Source organism: Falco cherrug, chromosome W (genome assembly GCF_023634085.1).
Source record: "Falco cherrug isolate bFalChe1 chromosome W, bFalChe1.pri, whole genome shotgun sequence".
Taxonomy (NCBI): domain Eukaryota; kingdom Metazoa; phylum Chordata; class Aves; order Falconiformes; family Falconidae; genus Falco; species Falco cherrug.
In genome coordinates this window covers 2,516,271-2,537,759 of record NC_073719.1, presented here as the reverse complement: position 1 = coordinate 2,537,759, position 21,489 = coordinate 2,516,271, and the positions used below count along the sequence as shown (strand labels likewise).

At 38.1% G+C, this 21,489-nt stretch overlaps 1 protein-coding gene across 1 annotated transcript in view; it reads right to left on the bottom strand.

Moving 5' to 3' along the window:
- The window catches only part of LOC129734611 (ras-related protein Rab-3C-like), a 156,207-nt gene extending 135,211 nt beyond the window's left edge, over positions 1-20,996 (bottom strand). Inside the window, exons 1-4 of the mRNA XM_055698243.1 lie at positions 20,838-20,996; positions 13,525-13,752; positions 10,506-10,542; positions 3,683-3,698 (exon numbers count right to left, since the gene is read on the bottom strand). Of these exons, the coding sequence (XP_055554218.1) occupies positions 3,683-3,698; positions 10,506-10,542; positions 13,525-13,752 (281 nt within the window). The 5' untranslated portion in view covers positions 20,838-20,996. The remainder of the gene's footprint in view (positions 1-3,682; positions 3,699-10,505; positions 10,543-13,524; positions 13,753-20,837) is intronic.
- Between the last annotated feature and the right edge of the window lie 493 nt (positions 20,997-21,489).

The window sequence follows — 21,489 nt, the reverse complement described above, 5'->3', positions numbered from 1 at the left end:
TTCTTTTTAACATTCCCCTTACCTCCAACCACATGCATCTCTGTCATTTCCTGAGCTGGATGTAGTTTCTATGTCTATAAGTACTCTCAATGAATATCTCTTCCATGGATTTGCCCAGACTTGTCTTTATTCATATAAACTTTTAGCATGTGCAATGTCCTTTAGCAAGGACTTCTATTGCTTATCTACATGTATGGGACTGACAAAATGTATGAAGAGATTCCATGTTTTCTTCTTTCTATCCCTTTAAAATCACAGGCTCATTTCTCTCATATAGACCAGCCATTATAATGGCTGTTTTACAACAGGACATTTCTGTAGGCAGTCTTAGCCTTTCAAATAAAGCAAGAAGTCATCTTCTATTATTGTCTCTTCCATTTAGCTTTTAAGATTTCTGTTCCTGTACAGTCATAAAGGCATTTATTGTCTTCATCATAGAGGCATTTCTCTTGGACTATCTGACTTTTCTGTAAGGTCTTTTTATCCTTCAGTCTGTTAATTAATCTCTTGATTCAAGTCTGACATTCATTTTGACAAGACTCCTCATATATGCTTCGATCACATCATTTTTTTCTCTCTTCCCCTCTAATTAGCACAATACTGGTTTTCTCAGCCTTTCCATTTCCCATTCAAAGCAACTATAACCCCCCTTGCCATTATATGATCTTTTTAATGCCTTTCTGCCTTGATAGACTTTATACTCCCTGCAACATGACAGACATGTTCACACTCAGCTGCTGTCTAGTGAGTTTGTCTGCAAGACTCATCATATCCAATGAACAAACTGATTTCCTGTTGATCGCCCTTGAGTCACACTTCTGTTATGACTCTTCCTACCTGCCACCAGCTCTATCTTATGGGATGCAGCCATCTAATAACACTATTCTGTCCCCCTCATTTCATTAAACTGCCTGAAGCAGAGTGCTGTGAGCAAAACATTCTTAGCACCTGCATGGATGGACTTTCCAAAAGGAATTTAGCCTAAATAAGAACAGGAAGAAGGATGGTGTCTCACAGACATTAAGCAAGACAAATACTTGAGTCCTTGAGGTACCATAAGACCACTGCCATATTCAAAATATCATAAGAGCATTAATTTCCACTGTATGATTGGGGAGGAAGCAATTGGGAGCATTCAGAACAGTGCATGTACCATTTGGCAGCCCAACTCCACACATTTTCTAAGGCAATTTATTAATACCTCTGTCTTTTATACAGCCCATCAGTGCATATCCTGTTCATTTTTACAGGTTTCTTCTTACAGCGCATAGATGTCATGTAAATAACAGGCCTGCTTATACACTTTCCTGTTCAAACTGTTTCTCAGTGGAGGATTGTGGGGTTTGGACAAAATTAAGTATATATTGAAAAAAATTATTTTGTCAAAAAACAAAGCACTACTCTTGCCTTTGTTTTCTAGAGTAAAAAAGCCACACTTTTAGCTTCCATCTCTTTTAGTTCCTCTACTCACTACCATACGGGTTTTCTGCACCTGTTTTCAGTTTGAGTTCCTTTTTCCATATAAAGTATCTCCAGTGCAGTAGATAATGGTATAGTCCTATTTCCTCTGGAAATACTTCACCAGGCATGTGCAAGAGCCATATCAACTATTTTTCATTGGATAGTTGGTAGGAATCCTTTCTCTTCCATGTATACCCAGATTGTGCCTTTCTTCAGTGGTTACTAACTGATAACTTCTAGTTTATAAAATATTTTCTTATCATTGGTCCCAAAGTGCACAATTTGGTACCGTTAAATTAAATTCCATTTCTATTACATCACACTTGAAAGTCATCATTTTTTTCTGTATGATATATTGATCCTCTTCCATACTGGTAACTACCCAACTTCCCATCACTAACAAGTTTTATTAGCATATACCTACTGTGTATTAAGATTACTATTTGAGGCCTAAAACCTTTCCACAATGCATTCTAAGTCTGATGTACTATCCTTTCAAGGCAGCTTGTTATCAGTTCCTGTCACAGTTTAACCTTACCCAACCTTCTTCTCATTACTAAACTCCACCTTCTCCAGGAAATTTCCTTGATTCCTTTTGTTCACACAGTTAAAGAATCTTACATTTACATCCAGCCAACTGGGATACTTCCACAGTTCACTCTCTGGCACTTCTAGTTCACAGCACAGATGAAACCATCTCACGTGTGATCATATCCACTAAAATCTAGGAACCTGTGGTGGTGCACTTCTTCTCCAGGGTGTTCTATGACCTTGGGAGCTGCCGGCTAGGCCTCAGTGCCTTGAGTAATGAGTTGGGCAGTTAAGCACCCCTTGACTGTATCAACAGCTCTTGCTCAGCTAAGGCAGAGAATGACACTGCTGGTGCTGGAACTCCTGTTGACTGGACAAAGCAGGGAAGAAGAATGGAAACAATCAGTTATTCCCTGACAATACTAGAATATTCCCAGCAGATCATAGCCTGAGTAGTAACCAAGTGGAACAATATATTGTTCCTGGAATTCTTGAGAAAATTACCAGCTCAGGTTGCAGTTGGGATAGAAAATTGCTGATGACTAAAGTCAATCATCTCACAGCCTTATAAACAGCCATCCTGAAGTGAGACCCTTTTGAGCTCTCCTGGACTGCAGCGGGATGTGACCAGCATCTCCCTCTGAGCAGGATGCCACTCAAAGCTCACAAAACACTAAGTTTGCGATACTAGTGCGACCATCATGGAAAGTCAACAATGGATCCTGGGCTGATACCCCTGCTCCCCAAGGCTCAACCCTTCACCCATTGAGGAATGCAAAGGCATAAGATGCATTTCACTGAACTTGAGGGAAAACTTTTAGTAGGTATACCTTTGCTGTAATATATATTGCAAGCTTGAAGTAGTTAGGTTATTTATGTAATTTTGTGATTTAAAACAAATTTTATTGATCTGCTGCTAAAATCTTATGGATAATCTTAAACTGTGAACAAATTTTCTCTTTTTTTTCTCTCTCTACGCTTTAGATCTAATCCGTTGTCCAAGTCTGAGACTAAGATTGGATCCAGCTGCACCTAAACTCTGTGAGAGTTTAGAAAGCAAGGGAGTCTATTCTGAACCTTGTGACTCAGCGGGAGGATCTCCTTTACCCTTTTATATCTTTGATCTTTATAAACCATTTCCAACTCTATCCTGACTTGATTTCAACTTGATTTATCTCTGTGCATTTACTCCATGTAATAAGTAATAGAGTAAACCTTGTCATTGAATTTTGTGCAGTTGCATTTCCACAAATTCATATTAAACCTATTTTACTTAAACTCTTTGGTGGTAACTCTTTAAGCAACCTGACCTAACCACTCCTTTCATGACAGAACCCTGATCTTATATCACAACTCTGTGGCACTAGTCATTGTACAGGGAAGACACAAACAGATTTCTCCAAAGAAATTGCAGTAAGTAAATTGCACTTATTGCTGTTTAAAAGTCTCCTATGATGACTAGAATTTTAATATCTTTTGGAGAAGAGGTCAGAAATAAGAAGACCCAGAAGATTTCAGGACTCTGCAGAAAATATGAGTCCTAATTATAGGTGAATATAGAATTATAAAATATTAAATGTCCAGAGTTTTTTTAGCTCAGCTTATCCTAGAATGATTCATTAAGCTGAACAAATATAGGCTTTGCTAGCCAGTGTGACAGGCCAAACCATCCTGAAAGGAAAACCAGAATCCCCTATGATAGGTTACTTCATATTCCTTTCTGCAGAGTTGGCTTTATCTCCAAGTAAAATATACCAAAGTCAATGGTATCCAATCTATATGGGGCAAAAATGTTTACCAAATATCATTCTTGCTGTCAAAATATAATGACTGTTTTCCTGCGACAGACCTAAATTCCTTTTTCTTTTTTTATAAATACACCTAAATAATAACCTGATGGGCAAGAAAGTAAGAACTCTTTATACCTAGGTATCATCCTAAATTTAGAGTAAACAAGTTGGCGAAATTACACCATCAACAACTTCTGTCTGAGTTGCTGACTGAATTCGAGGCAGAATTCTCCGTATTTCTCAAACTGCAATTAATGAATAAATAAAGTCATAACAGTTAAAAACTGTGTAAATAATTTGTTTATGGGCATTGAGTAATAAAATAATCTGGGTTAAACCAGAAAATAGCAGGATGATTACAGAACAATAATATATTTATTCAGAAAATATTGAAGGAGATTAGCCTTCAACTGCACTGAAAAGAAATAAAAGTAGAAAAAGCAGCTTCTCTACTACTAATATCCTAACTGATTTTTCCTAGCAAAGTAAATACAGAGCTAAATCCTCCAGGGATGCTGTTTTGCTTGATTTTATCATTTCACATGTAAATTTGGGTGCATTGTCCCTTATGTGTTAGCTATTACAAACATTATCCTGACATAACACAGAGCCCCATATGGCTCTGGCTTCTAAAGATATGCACTTAAGCTTGCATCCATAATATAATGCAAATTGGGTAGTGTTAAATAAAAAATAGTTGCTTTTGTGTGACCCCCATCCTCCCTCAGTCACTTGTGTCCCTCGCAACCCAGCATAATTTCAGAATGACTTCAAGTTGTTCCAACACAGCACAGGGAAACAACTTGCACTGAGCAGAAGGCAAAAGTGATCTTTAAATACTGTTTCTGCACTCCCCTTTTCATGGTATTTACATTATGGCTCCCATCCAAGGCTCTAGTTCTCCAATTTTAAAGCAACAACTGCACAGCAAGAGTGCAACACTGCTCTAATCTACAACACAAATTATATTAAAATGCAGTGAAGAGAATGTATGGGCTTGCTTTTTCTTTGTAGATTCACTGCAGCTGTACAGATGTCATGAATGTGCCATTAAAATGGTTCACAGGATCTGGCAGCACAGTTGATTTCACTTTAAGGAATGCCGTAAACATTAATATCATTTTAGAAATAAGACTTATTCTTGCTTCTTAAAATAATGGCTTAGTAAGTATAACTTACATCTCACAGTTTAAAATATACTGACAGATTTCTCTGGATTTTAGCTTATTTTTTTTTCAACATTATCCCAAGGTTATTGTTCTTGCTTCATTCCCCTATCACAGCAAAATCATTCCATCCCCTTTTTCCTTCTCATCCTGAATCCTCACTTCAAGCAAAATCAAAGATCTTGCTATTCAGGTACACACGTATTCATTAAAGACTTTTCTATCTTCCCTTTCTCATCACCAGTTTTTAAGGAGCCTATGTAGCATCTATATGATGCTTGCACACATCTAAGTGCTGGTTCATGACAGTTTATATACAGTTTATATACAACGGTATATGATTTTCTACTTGGGAAAAGCTGGCAACTTGCAGATCATCATGTGAAAAGCAAAGGCAGCTGAAAAAATGTTATACTACACTGCCTGGTCACAGGTTAGGGGAAGCTGCAATTACTTTAGGTCTGGCAGGATGATGATTTGTTGGCCTAAACAATGGCAGGATGCATTTCCTGGGAGTCCTATGAAGAAATCTGCATAAAACACAGTATAGTAAAGTGTTCTAGAAAGTGTCTTAAACTAGCTCAGTTTCTCTTAAAGAATCCCCATGGAAATTTCCATTTCAACAGCAAAATGAGCCTTATTTAGAATTTTTATGTTAAATGCCACCTTCTCTTTCCAATTAATCTTTGCCTTTGAATACAGATCTATCATTTTACTGATAACAGGAGTCTTTGTCAGAGAATATTTAAAGTCCAGCTACGATATATATAGCACTAAGCTGGTCACAGGAACCCGATTTCTATGCTGCACGCAAAGCTATACAGCAAAATTGTTGAAGTAGGCAATGGAAGATTTTGTAAAGCACAGAACTTTGTAAAAGAGTAAAGTCTGACCCAATATTACAGAAGGCTTTCCCAAAACCATTGGAATATTGGGGAAAATAGTGGAATTTAATGCTAGTTGCAAGATTTACATTTACCTCAAGTTTCCTCTCCAAAATATCTGAGACCAAGAGTTTGCAATCACTTTGGTGCATATGAGCATAAGGGCAAGCACATGGGATCAGGCCACAGGGCACTCACTCTAGCCCAGTATCCTGACAGTGCCCAAAACCAGTTGCCTAGGAAGAAGTATAGAGCAAGTACACGATACTTCTCCAAGTATTTGCCTAACACTTATGGATCAGGAATTTTGACAGATAACATTAAGCATATGGCTAAAAACCAATTTTAACTCTAAAAGAATCAGTAGGATAACTGTAAAGAGTGTGCAGAACTGTTCGCAACATCAGAATTTCAGATAATTTTAGGAGAAGCAAAGTGGACACATTAATTAGAAACCAGTCTAAGACTGCTGAACTCATTTCACATAGATCAATGAAACATCCATCAGACAGAAACAGCTATTGATCAGTTCTGACCTTGATTTAAATTACACGCCTGGGGCTGCAGGGCTCTGTACATGGCTATTATTCCCAGCACCATATAATTCCTTAGTAGCACAACTTTAATTGAAAAACAGAAAACCACATAGTCCAACTGAAAGATAATCAGAAGTCCCAGTATGCATTTTCCTAAGTAGACAGATTCACAGACTAGAAGGAGAAGCAGCAGGATGGGAAGGAACTGAAAAGAAACACAAAAATAACCACATGGTTTTATAGCTAAGTAGTAATACTAACATTATGTCTTCTTGCAGTATTTAAGCAACCAAGGGGCTTTATATGTCTTGATGCTTTACACATCCTATCAGCTTTCTCAGATATAAAAATAAGAATGTGTCTTTCAATCCATCAGTAGAAACTGCTGTTGTGATAACAAAAACATTAAGGAAATTTTAAAATCATAGAAAAACAGCAGTTTCAGCAGTGAAAGCCAGGGTGCTAAAGTGATAGGACCATTTTTTTTTTTTTTGAGATGGGTTTAGAGCAAATGTTTGAAACCCTCAAGACATGTGCTTTTTATAGCAATAAGATTTTAATGTCACATAGACATTTGAATAGCCAGTGATATTTTTTAAATAAAAGCATATCACCTTTTTAAAAGTGCCATCACTGACCAATGTAGCCAGTCTCACAAAGTGATCTTTGCACTGAAGTCCATCTGAACTGAGTATGCCTTTTACATTGCCAAGATTTTCTTTGGCACTGAAGACTGAGCCCTGGCTCTATACAAGAAATATATCAAGTAGTTTGACAAGAAATGTATTGTTTATAAGAGATGCATCTATATTTTACACCCAGAATAGGTCCAAAGGTAGCATTTCTTGCAGTTTTATAGAGTCCAGTTCTATCTTTTCAAGTAAAGGACTGCAGTGTCACATCTGTTACCACTTTTGCAACGTGATTTGCAAGGAAATAAAATGAGGTATCACATTTAGTATCTGTAGCTGTTTCTGAATTTTTTTTGCATTATTTATGGTGCCCATTCTCAGACCCTTTGGTCCTTTCACATCTTTCATCACTATGAGCAATTGCAGTCAAACTTCAAATAGCAGCACACACATTGTCTGTTCAGTCTCTGCTTATATTTGCTTCTCCTCTGATGCCTTAAAACTATATATTTACATTATGTGTGCATTATATACATTATATAAACTAGCATCTACTATAGTTTAAAGAAAAGGCAAGCTGTCTTGTCTGCTTTTTAGGTAAGCAGTTTTCTTTTCCTGACCAATCTCTACATTAACCATTTCTCCTTCCCAACTGTTTGCTCCCACTTGACTGGCTAAAAGTGAACTATTCAACCAATTTTTTCTTGGCTATGCACTTAAAACAGTGGAAACCTGAACTGACTTGGTGTCATGGTTTAACTCCAGCCAGCAACTAAAGTACAATGCAGCCACTCGCTCACTTCCCCGCCCCCAGTGGGATGGGGAGGAGAATCAGAAAAAGCTAAAACCTGTGGGTTGAAATAAGAACAGTTTAAGAATTGAAATAAAGTAAAATATAATACTAACACTAATAATAATAATAATAATAATGAAAAGGGAGATAAAAAAAGAGAAAGATAAATAAAACACAAGAAAAAAACCAAGTGATGCACAATACAATTGCTCACCACCCACTTACCAATGCCCAGCCAGTCCCCAAGCACCAATCTGCAAGCCCCTGGCAAACTCCCCCCACTCTATATACTGAGCATGACATCAAATGTTATGGAATATCCTTTTGGCCAGTTTGGGTCAGCTATCCTGGAAGTGTCCCCTCCCAATTTCTTGGACACCTCCAGCCTTCTCACTGACAGGGCCTAAACAACTGAAAAGTCCTTGACTTAGTATAAACACTAGTTAGCAACAACAAAAAACATCAGTGTGTTATCAACGTTATTCTCATATTAAATCCAAGACACAGCACTATACCAGCTACTAGGAGGAAAATTAACACTCTCCCACTCAAAACCATGATCAATGGGTGCAACTTTAATATAAACATTGCTTTAATATTGCATTGCTTATCACCACAGACAAGTCAGTCTAAACTAAGGCTGGCTGGAGCTGCTGCCCTTTCAGGCTATGCCTATAACAGTAAATTAAGCTATGCCAGGGAGCATTTCTAGGCTATGGAATTTGTCTACACCATGAAACTTTCAGTATATTTTCTGGCACGGTTTTGACCCTGGCTTGCTAGCACCCTGCCAAACAGTTCCTGGGCAAGGTTCAGTACTTGGCACAGGCCACAAACTGCTACCAATTCAAAGTCTAGATGTGGCCATCCTTTTTCAGAGGCTACAAGAGTTTAAACATATGGACAAAAGTTATTCCATGCCAGCTGGACTCAGTGCCAAAGGACAGCCTTGGTGTGTTTAATTTACTAGTACAGATGGATCCAGAGAAATCCCAAATCCCTGCAGTTTTGAGCCTTCTATATTGCTGTCTTCAAATCACTTGCTGCCTGATATATTACTGGACACACATTTTATTTTCATGCTGAGATGAGGAAATTTAATTTTCAATATTAGACTTACTCTTCTTGTCTTAAAAGGCTACGTATTCTAAGCAGCAGCTACACACTGTCACCAGCACCTGAGAAAGGAAACCTGAAATAAACTTTGATGGGGCTATCATACCAATTAAAAATACTCATCTGACTCAGATGTGGCAAAATCAGACCCTGAGATTCCTGTGATGAAATATTTGCTACATTCACTATCCTCTATCACCACATGCTACTCAACACCTGTTTTGTTGCTTCAGCTTTCACTACCTTTCTTCTGAACCAGTGTATTTAGTGATTCTTGCATTCATGCTATAGTCACTGTTACAGGATATTTCTAGAATATTGCACTGCCTCCACACTTGCAAGTTACTGTAGGATTCCCCTTAAAGACTCCAATATCAAGGCAATTTTCATTCATACTGGTTACTCCCACACACCCCTCTGACACACACACACAAAATTATTCTCATTTTAACTGAACCCCTTTTTACTGCTAGAGCACTGTTAGGGAGCTTGTAGAGCAAAACATCAGGTGCTTAATGTTTATTGATATTTTTTAAACTACTACTGCAATATTTTTAATTATTGAATGATAAAACTGAATATTCTCATTCAGCTTACAAAACCTAGTCCTCACTTGGTCCGTAAGCCCTATGACAATTTATAGAAAACAGTTGATGTGAAGACAGCAACATTTTGGGTATCAAATGAAATTGTCACACACAATTCTAGGAAGGATATGCTGACACAAGCAGCTTTCACACTGTCTTCTCTAGAAGGATATCTTTTATTTGTGTGTGATAATTGTACCTAGCCCATGAAGTCTATGGTTAGTCCCAGGGAAAAGCCATCTAAGCAGCAAAAGCCAGTGCAGTGTTCTTATTTGATATTTGCATCAAAGTGCTGTAATCAGATAGAAACTACGCACATATTGGTCTATAGAACATTTATAGTTAGAACATTTTTTTATAATAAACAGATCAGAGAGGGAAAACTTGATGTTTGATTCCTCAAACAAAAGTTTACTGAAATCAGTTAGAAATCACTGAGAGTTCTGATCAAGTAAATTTTAAAGAGGAGTTAAAGGTGTGACATAGATACACTGTCAGTTAAATATGCTGACCTATCTTTGTAAATTTTCTATTTTCTAGAAATCAATATCTGCACTTTTTTCCCCCTTGTTTTTTCCTATTCTGATTTGACAAATGTTAGCTAACAAATTCTACTGTCCAAGTTTGCCCATATTTTCTCTATAAGCTCTTGCCTTCTGTTATTTCTATTAAATAATTGACAGTGGTTAAAAAATTAATGCAAACCTCTGGCATCACAGCTGCAGGGTATACTGAATGTAGTGCTTTATACAGTGAATACAATGATAGATTTATAAGGTTAAACTTAATTTTATTTTCTGATTTACACCTCTGAGCTTTTAATAATTTTCTTTAGAATATGTTTTTGTCAGCATTGCCATTGACAAACCATGTATTTTTTTATTTGACGTAATTTGAAATCTAGAAGTTTGGAACCAAAATAATCTTATAGCCTTCTAGTCCCATCTCTTTAATATTACTAGCTCAAACCAAATGGAGGAAACATGTATTGCTGTTTATTATTTAACACTGTAAATCATCCTAAAGCCCTCTTGTGGACTTTTATCCTATGCACCTATGTCCTGCATACAGAGAAAAATCCAAAGTTTCTTAAAGTTTCTGTTGAGAAATCAGTACCTTTTTGAGTAAAATGCCTTTTTAATGGATTTCTCCCCTTTAAAAGGTAAAAAAAAAACCGTTAATATGCTGTCTTTGTAATGTCTTTGTAATGTCCATACCAGGGTTGTCACATTTATAACTTGCTGTGAAACAAAATTTCAGGGCCAGCTGGTGGTCCTATGACAAGGTAATGTGCTATCATGAATAAATATAGCACTTGAACTCTGAACCTCTCTCTATTCCAGTAAGAAATAATGTGGAAAGAAGGTGTTTGGGTCAGAAGGGAAAAAAAGCAAACCTTACAGTGCTCATAGCAGGCTCTTTCTGACCATATGAAAAAGCAATAATGATAAGTACTAGAGAGAGCCACATCTTCCCTGACTTGGGCAATAAAAGAAGACAATTCAATTCAGTTCTTTTGAATCCAAGAATGAGGCACCATTGCCTCAAAGCATGAAAAAAATACAAAAGACCTGCAGGGCATCCCAGTATGTATGACAGCACCTACTTAAACCTGTTAACCTTTGCTAGTTCATCTCTAATAATCATACAGTGAATTTTATTAAGAAATAATTACTCTGTTTCCTTGAGTGCCCATGCTGACTTTCAAACAAACTGACACATTTCACTGGTAAGCATATGAATCTTATTCAGAGAAAATCGGTGTTCCAAGCTCCAACATGCTTCAAGTTGAACACAAAGTATCATGCTGAAATGGCTATTAAACACAAAGTTTAAATGTCTACACAAAAACACATGTACAAAATTGTAACTGGAAACAAGTTGGATCAACCATGTCACTAGCTAGGGAATTTTAGTGACTTTAACAGCATTACTATTTACACATCTTACTGCCAGACAAAGACAGCAAACAGTGGCATTCCATGTATTTCTTCACTGCAGTACATGGAAAAGTAATCTAGTTCTGATCTCATCATTCAGAACATATTTTAAAGTTGCACTTCATTCCCATTTTCTTCTGACTATTCAAACCTGTGAGATTTTTCAGAATGTTTTATTTCATATATGCTGAATATAATTTACCACATGATGTCACCAAATACTTTGTCAGTGATTTTGAAGGAAGTAATATAAGCTCAGAATTAACATCAAATCAAACTCCCTCTGATTCGTTCAGGTTTATATTTTATGTAATATAAATGGCCTTTCATAAATGTAGTTTGAAATAGAAATGGATATTGCAGGAGTACTATTCATTTTAGAAAGACATTTGAATAATCAAAGAAAAGTAATAAAGTATAATATAGACAGGTGTTATACAGATACTGCATATTAAAAACAATACAGCTGTTGATATAGCTTACAAGGTGGGGTAATAGTGCTCTATTTCAGATTCTGTGCACTAGAATAGCTTTCTGAGACACTTAACTGATTTTATTTAAGATCCCAGTCAACAGATTTACTCTAGCAAGCATAAGTGCAACACGGTGCTCCAATGCAGAATACTCCATCTAAAAAGTGCAAATAGCAATAGTGAGCTGTTGCAATTTGAGTTCATTTGGCAATGACAAGGCTTTTTAAGAACTGGCATTAAAATTTTAATGGGAATACTATAACATGAAAACAATTTTATTGCTCCATTATAGAAAAATAATACAGTAATGTCAATGTGAATTACCATGTGATCTCCAACACACTCTGAAGTACTACAATGAAACTAGCATGTTATTGCAGTGGAAGCACACACATGACACATAGCATGTAGCACTGCTATACTTATGATAATAGTAAGAATCTAAGCTTAAAAATGTAGAGAATTTGAGAGGCAAAGAATCTGTGTTCCAGTTCCTAGAGGGCACAGAACAACAAATGATTTGAGATATCAAGGGGTGCAGCCTACCTAAAAAGACATGAATGAGATAGAGCCTAAGAAACTCTGGGAAATTCACCTTTGTGCCATATTAAAAACATATTCACTTTACCTGCTATTCAAAACATGTTAGATGACCTGGTTGTATTTGATCCAAGGCTTCCCAAGTTTTAATGGCTACTCACCATTAAATACATTTTTAAATGACTTGTTTTCATGCATGAAAAAAAAGGAAAACTTTTGTTAAAAAGGCTGTTGCAAATATTTCACAAAGGAAACATTGCTTAAAATCTTCAAGCACCCAAGGAAGATGGCAACCACCTGAAGCTTTAATGCCAGATCTCACATTGTTAAATGTTCTGCTATCCTCCCCTCCTTTGAGTATCACCCTATTACCCAAGAATTAGGAGATGTGAGCACTAGGAGATGTGAGCATCAGCAGCTCCTACATAAATAAGATTTGGCTATCCTTTCTGAGGAAAGTTTGCAGAAAAGAACATTATTCCCTGGCATCACACTTTCCTATATTTGGCATCTTTCTACCATCTCTGAGGTGTAGGCAAGGGATGAGGGTTTTTGTACACTTGGGCAACACTTTACAAACATTTGCTTCCTCAGCAGAAGAGGTTTCAGGTGATCAGGATGACAATGATAACTGTCAGCAAAAAATTATGCCATCTGTTATGCATCCACTATCATAGTTCCTACATGAATTTATAATTTTTGTGGGAAGAAGCAAGATCCTAACTGGTATTTCAAGACACTCTTTAATAACATGTATCACTTTCAATAGACTATATATTGCACAGTTGTTTATACATTGCTGCACAGATACAAATATTTGTCAACCTCTTATTTCTTAATGGAATTTAATTCAGAATATATACTCTACTGTACTTCAATACCTTAAAATACTGTCTACTTTCTATTACTCAAGACAGAAAAATTATGCAGGAAAGATTTAATTGCTTTTTCATTACTATGCCATACGTGTATATTTAAAGGTTACGATATTCAATGCAAACCTACAGTAGCTTAAATGCTATCTATCAAACTGCTACAGCTTGCTTAGTTCATAGAATTATTATTTTTGGCTTACCCAAATCTGTAGCTTAATTCTTTTTTCATTTTTAAAAACTGTTTTTACTTTGAAATCAATCCCAACTGTGCTTACAAATGCAGATGTAAAGGAATCATCAGCGTATCGGAACAAAAAGGAGGTTTTCCCAACACTGCTGTTGCCGATAATGAGCAGTTTGAACATGTAATCAAAGTTCTGGTCAGACGTATCTTTCTGGCCATATCTGGAATCTTGAGCAGATGCCATCTGTAATTAAAAATAAAAAGAAATAGTTTATTGTCTCTTGTATCATATAAAACTGGAAACATTTAGATTTTATTGGATTTTTTGATAAAAAATGATGTGAATGAACTCAAGAAGTTGTTCACAGAGGCTTAACTCTTTCTTATGATTCTGGCATCCATGGTAATAGTTCCGGTTGCAAAAGAGGATGTATTAAAGGTAAACATCACTGGTAATTTCAGAAAATGTGATGAATGAAATAGACAGTGGAAATATAGACAAAGATACTTCACATATACAAGAAGGAAATAAGAGATGAATGCTGGGTTATGATATAGGAAGTATATTTCCAAGCAAAAGCTTAATCTGTTTTACATCTGATAGAATTCTTGAACCATTTATTTTACTGTAAATATGCTGCAGTCTTTTGTAATGCCTATAACCTTATTCAAAGCATTTTGCCATTACCAGCTTTCAGTTATTATACCATTAAATAGTGAGTTGGGTATATACCTCTAAAATAAGGTCTTGATTTTTTTCAGTTCTCATCTCTTCTATAGTTTTGGAATTTGCAATGTTAATGCAACATCATCATAAATGACAGTAGCCAGTGTTTTCAAATTTGAGTCCTTAAAATACAGATTCTAATCCATATGAAAAACCTGAATAAGCACAGATTACTGAATATTGACAACAGCAAGCTTATTTTGCTCTAGAGTACAAAGATCATGGGTTCCATTTATTAAAAGTACACTTTTAGCTTTCAGGAGGACTGCAGAGATTAACTTGAAAAACTGACCAAAATTCTACCTGGGAAGCTCAAAAAGCAGATGGCAAAAATAAAGAACTTAGAACAAGGCAGTGTTTCACTTCATATGCTTTTTAAGAAAAATAAGTATTTGGGGAGCCTGGCAGGATTTTAAATTATTGGAGTTTGGCAATACTAAGGGAAATACATTTGCACACTGATTTTGGAAAGAAAGACAAACAGTATATCCTAACGTATAAGGTTTATGGAAAAGCAGTCCACATCAAAGCTTTCTAAGTTAGACATCTCAGAGTGCATTTGGACAGTCAGGGAGGACAGCTTGAACCAGGACCTTGCAGAAGGGTGAGGGCTGTACTCTAACCAACCTTCTCAGCAGAATTTCAATTACTGCATAAATTTTCTGAGCTAATTCTGCTGTCTCATAGTAAAAATAACAGTATGCCAGCTTCCTTGGACTACTGAAGAGGCATATAGAAGTGGGGACAAAAAGTCCTGAAGGAGATAATGGAAGTAGCAATCATTCGAGAGAAAATTCAGTGTAAGATTTATAATTCATAAATAATGCATTAGAGTGTTTAATTTCAGAATTACCCTTTTATTTAGCAGTGACTAAAGTTCTTGATTAAATGTAGTCTTGCGTAAGATATTTTGTTTGAAACATGAGAAAAAGAAAATCAAATGTTGTTTATACCAGTCTAATCACAACTGGCTACAAAGTAGTCAAAAAGAGAACACTGATGTTGTGTACAATTTGCAATAACAAGTCCAGCAGACAAAAGACTGCAGTGGCTGGGGACCTGTGAGCTTTCTGCAGCAGCCTGTTCTGCTGCCCTTCTGGCTAATCTCTGTAATGCAGCAGCTGAAACCAGTAGTTACCACTTCTAGCAAGAAAAATAATTTTCTTTCTTGATTTTATCTCCTAAGAAGCCTTCCATGTAGCTTCTTCAACTTACTTAAGGTTTAAAAAAAGGGGTTTAGCTTTCATTTAATTTACTGGCCTCAGTCCTATGTGCCTTACAATTCATCCCTATGTACTTTAATGCCTAATACTTCAGAAACAGTATGATTCAGTGAGCAGAGGAATCATATCTAGATTTTAAGAATGGTTTTGCTAAATCTTGTACATTATGTAGCCTTCCTAAGAACCTGTTTCCTGTGGATGGTTTTATAGACTTTCCCCACAAAGAAATTTCAGTGTTCCTCTAAATTAGTGTTTATGTGCATTACCCACCATGCAAGTTTCCTTAAAAGTTCTTAAAAAATAATAAAAAATTAAAAACCAACACCTTCACTGTATCTTGAACTTACAGTTTCGTTATTTGCAGTACCATAGGCAGAATTATGGGCAAATTGAACACAGAATTGCAGCCAGTTTTTATTTCAAGGATAGGAGCATGTCTGCCTATTACAGGATGCAGAAGGCATAGGAAAGGCATGGGAAAGGACTAATTTCTCCACCTCCCACCTGGGGATTCATGAGATGATTAGTGAGGTATTGATAATAATTCAAACTGTTTGGAGATACTAGCTTTAGCCTAGAAAGCCAGTATCCATAGACTATTGATAGTAATCCTTCCTTGTGTCCACAACCTAAATGAGTTTTAGAAAAGTACTGCATCAGTCTGAAGAAAAATCAATCATTAATATGTCAGGGTTTTTTTTAAAAAAAGAATCATTAATATGTCAGTTCACTCCTAACAGGACCTGTCTCTACTATGGAGGCATTTGGCAAAGAAATGTGAAGAAGCTAGTGCTGATGTTATGTTCTTCCTTTGGAAACGATGCTGGAAATAATCACCAGGAACGCCATGTTCAAGCCTGTTAATTAAATATTACATATATGGATGGGAACTAAACATGCCAACCATGCTAATGGTATGATGTTCTGTTCCAAGAAAGCAAAAACCTTACCTTTATTTTGACAAAGTTCTCTTCTCAAATGATCAAAAGAATGTATTAAACATGCATCACTTTCAGCAAAACACACTTAGTGTGGCATCAGTAGTCCTCTTTCTGTCACTACCTCTTTTTAGAAGTGTACTGTGGAAGCTCACTCCTTTGCTGGTTAGATAGTTTCTAATCTCCAGCTCAAAGACACTCAGCACTAGTTTATACTCACTTCTTAATGCCCAGTGTCTGCTCCAGTATACACATAGTACTACTGACGCCAAATGCAGCTTGATCAATTTACAAAAAGATGTATATAACTTGCTCTGTGGACTCAGAGACTTGTCAGGCTCTTCCACTCAAGTGCTTCTAATTTGAACCAAGACTGAGATATCTAATAATTTTGCTGAGTGATAGGAGATGAATTGTCATAACTCCTGTGTCTAATAGCTTTGATTTGGCCTTTTTCATCATAGTGTTAGAATAACCTCTTAAATAAATCCGGAAGCAGCTTTTTTGCTTGCTTTTACCCTTCTCCATTGTGTTTGGATGTGTCTGTTATAAATCTGTTTTGTCTGGGCATAACCATCGCCAGTGACAACAGGATATGGAAATCTAAGAAGAAAATGTTCTCATTTATTTTCTTGGCAAAGCATCGGAAATGTTCACAGTGTATTTACAGATTATTTCCCATTTCCTACTTTTCCTCACCTCTATGGCCTCAGTCACCTTTGAAATGATCTCATGCCCTGGCAAATGAAAGAGAGGGTCTGTAGACATCTGGCATTTTCTACAAACTGCCACCATTAATACCCATATGCTCTTATAAACACAAAGAACAGGTTATCCTCACTAAATTCTGTCTTTTTTATTTTACCAAAGTGCAGGAATGTGGAATATTTGCATGCTACAATTAGATAAAGAGTGAAACTTGAAGCAAGTTAATCAGTGTATGAATCACTGAGAATTTCCCATTGAATCTTCACTTTTCAAAGTAACACCAAAACCTTAGAGGAAACTACTGAAAGATACACAGACATTTCAACTAATTCAGACCAATTCTTAAAAGAGCATGCAGAAACCATACATGCTTGTATGTTTCACAGAAAAAAAAAATAATAGAGTTGATTGCTTTTGACTTCTAATCCAAAGCCCACTCCATGGGCATAAGTACTACTAAGATTTATATCTGCTCTTTGAAAATATGGCTATAAAAATGAAAAGGAGTCACAAACTCTGACCCAGATTGAATTATATCCAGCAGATAACATCAAACTTTTACACTAGGTAACTCTATCTCTGGAAGAACTGTTAGGGTTGTCTTTCTGGTAATTTTGGCCCTTCTTGCCTACAGAGAAATGGCATGAGCTTGAGAATGAAACAGAATTCATAAATATAGAACAAAAGTGCCACTGCACGGTCCCTTTTTCTCATCCTGCTAAAATATTTTAATTTCTTGGTTTTCTTTTTAATTATTGCTTGATGGGAATGGAAAAAAAATAATGCTTACACTCTCCTTTAACTTGTTTTATCTTGACCAAAAGACATACAATTGATCCCTTTCTGTTGCTCTCCAATTCAGATGGTAGCTCTTTAACAGACTGTTCCATAAAGTTTTGTGCAAAGAAACTATATTTGTTTCATGTAGCAGGAAATCAGATAGCTAAAAAAGATAAATCAATAAATTAGTTCAGCCAATCTAAAGCACATTTGAACAAGGACCAACCATACTAGCCTAATGTTGGAAAAAGAAAAGACACTTAAGAAAAAGAACCCACAATAGAATATTGGTTTACTTAAATCTTTAATAAGAATAATATTTGAGTACGCTGGGAATGGTTGTGGTGAAAACTTATTAAATTGATTACTGCTTATGAAAAAGCCTTTGTCTTTAATTAGAAATCATTTAACTTGGACAGGGAGCTCAGGGAGCTGAAGGACAACTTTAATGAGCAGGTGGTGTTTGTCCTGAGCCCCCTGAACAAGCAAGATATGAGCAGGACCATCCAGACAATCAATATTGTGTGCAGCTGTGTCATGACAGTAACTCCACCATGCTCAGGCACCTGGCCAATGTCCCTGGCGTGTGTGAACCTTACAAATCATGAGATAGTGCACGCCTGCACTTAGCCTAAACTTAAAAGTTTACATACACTAGGCATGTAAACTATTTTTATTTTTCACTGAGTATAAAGGTGGGCAAGCTCTGGGACTGGGCCAGAAGCCTCACCTACGGGTGGATGCACCGCGTAGGAATTTTCCCAGTTACTGACAGACTCCTGACACCGGCTGCAACGGGGCTTCCCAGCCAAAGCGTGGGCCTGGATGATGTTAGGGTAGAAATTGGTGATGTATCCTTTTCTTAGTCTCTGTAACACTTTGCTGTAATGATTTGATACTTCGCTCCTATTGCTCTTTTATCATATTGCGCATAATAGCTAGTACTGTTTCCTTTTATTATATTTCATGCTATTTTCCCTTTATTATAGTGTAATATAATAAACTGTATTTATCCTTATATATGTTTTGGAATTATTTTTTGCTTGGTATCCAGTCAATCAGCAAAACAATGGTGTAAGTAGAAGAAACAAAAAAACCATACAGAAAGTACAAGTAGAAATCAAATCTCATCTGCCAGACTTCATTTTCACATCTTGGAAAAATCCAGATGCTTATGATTATAATTTTGGATGAGATATGCTTAACAATAGACATTGTTTGACCATCTCACCAACCTTGAAAAAGTAGAATTTATAGGGTTTTTTATAGCTCATTTCTGTCTCTTTTTATCCTAAGTCTCTGATTTCTGATTAATTATGTTTAACAATAATTCCATTTGTACTGACAATCATATAAAAAACCAAGAAGCTGTTCTATGATGTCAAGTACATATTTTTTTATATCTGCATTTTCCTTTCTTTAGATTTTATTTTAATGTTGTAGCACCATTTTGTTTCCACAACTATTTAACATCACTGAATTCAGCACCTGTCAAATGTCAAATACAATAGTGACCAATCTGTATTTGTCATCCTTTACTAGCAAAATTTGCTCTCAAAAGCCAATACATACTAAATATTACTTCAGTATCTCAATAAACATATGTAAATAAATGGCAAATAGCACATAAACATTCCTGATTCATGCATGTAGCATACAGAACTAGCCATCTTAAACAGCATCCTAATTATTGCTTTTCTCCAATCAGAAAACTGAAAGACATTCTTACTGAAGAAGGGCTTATTTCTAGAGCACCTCTGGTTGAAAGGTTTCAGCATGTGATATCCAAGCAATTGCTCTGCAAAAGATTTATGAGATTATCAGTCTCTGTCCAAAGTGAAACAAACCCAACTCCATCCTAACTTAAGATTTCAGATTTCCTTTCAAACATGCATATTGAAGAGGATGCAGATCTTCCCTTCAAGATGAAATTTTATTACTGCCAGAGTAGATAACCAGCATGAAAAATATTAGCTAACAGAGCTGCAGTTCATAACTTCAATCACAGCAGACTGCAAAAGTGCTCTTTGCATTGTATAAACTAAGCAGGATTTATTGTTAACAATCCACTGGTAACATGACTGTTCTATTAAGAGACAGTCATGTGTTTGAGTGCATAGTCTGGGGCCCCCAGAGCTCCTGTATGAAATTATAAAATAAATCCTAATAAATAGCTGAAGTATAGTACGCCAGCATAAACTGTGTTGAAACAACTACCTAGAAACTACTAAGAACTGTGCATAATGTAACTTGTATCTGTATGTCATCTGTTTCTCCAGTGCTAAGGAGCATTATATTTTTCCATATATAAAACCTGCTGAAAAGGGGCCACTTCTTTGCTACCCCTAATTCCAGCAATGAGCTATCTTTCCCTGGTGCAGATGGATAACTGCTCCTTGAATAAACAGGTGGACATATTGTGCCAACTTCCTGTGCATCCAGGTAGGACCTCATTACATCTCATCACCTAACAACTTACATCCTTTCACTCCCAGGGGAGCTGCGACCAACGCTCAAAGGGCAGTATCTGTAAAAGACTATTAGGTTCGCCCGTATGAAACTGGAAACCCACTTGTGGCTATAGCGGTGGGGTGGCGGCCACCGCAGGGCCGTGCTGCCCAGCCTCCCACTCGGGCTGTCCCCAGGCCCGGGGAGCCGCGCTGCGACGGGGACGGGGCGGCCCCACCGCACCCCCATACCGCGACGGGCTGCGGTCGCCGCCCGGCTGCCGAGACCACCCGCTGGGGCTTCCTCTCAAAGGAACGTGATCTCCTTTCCCCCCGGGCCCCCTCACGCAAGGCGCGTCCTCATCCCCTCCCCCCTCACACTCCCCGGACACAGCGGGAAAGCCCGGCCCGGCGACTCCACCGTGCCGGAACGCCCACCTCTCGGCCGCGCTGCTCCCGCCGCCCCCCTCGCCGCTCGCTCGGTTCCGGCCCAGGGACCGACCTACATGGGCGCTTCGTGTCTCGTCGCCGGGCGCGGCCCGCCGCTCGCTCCGCTGCCGCCCGCCGCTCGCTCGCTCGCGCACGCCGACCGCAGCCGTCCACCGCCCACCCGGGCTCTGCTGACAAACCCGCGTCGCGATCAGCACCGGAGCTGTCCCCGCTTCTTCCCCGGCACCGCCCCTCTCTCCCGCGCATTCTTGGGAGCTGTAGTTCCCGCTGCTCCGCTCCCGCCGCCGCCAGGGCGGGGAAGAAAGACTACAACTCCTGGGATGCTCTGCGTCCGACGGCCCACCGCCTGTGCCGCCGCGGACGGAGGAGGTGCAGCCCGCGCGGCGGCGGGGAGAATGCAGCGCTTTGCAAACTCCTCTCGGTACTGCGGAGAGACGGCGGGGCAGGGGAAAGGCCGGGTGGTACGGGGCGCCCTGAGGGCGCGGCGCTGTTTGCCCGCGCTGAAGCGGAAAGCAGGGACGGAGCTAGCGGAGCTGGGCGCCGCCAATTCGGCGGATGCGCTGCCCTTCGCGGCCCCACCGGCCCGGAGCGCTGGCAGCCGCGGAAGAGCAGCGTCGGACTGGAGGAGCGAGTGCGGCGGTGGGCCCCGGACAGAGCAGGCAGTAGCTCCCACGCGGGCTGCGGGGAATCGTTCGGCGACGCGGGAGC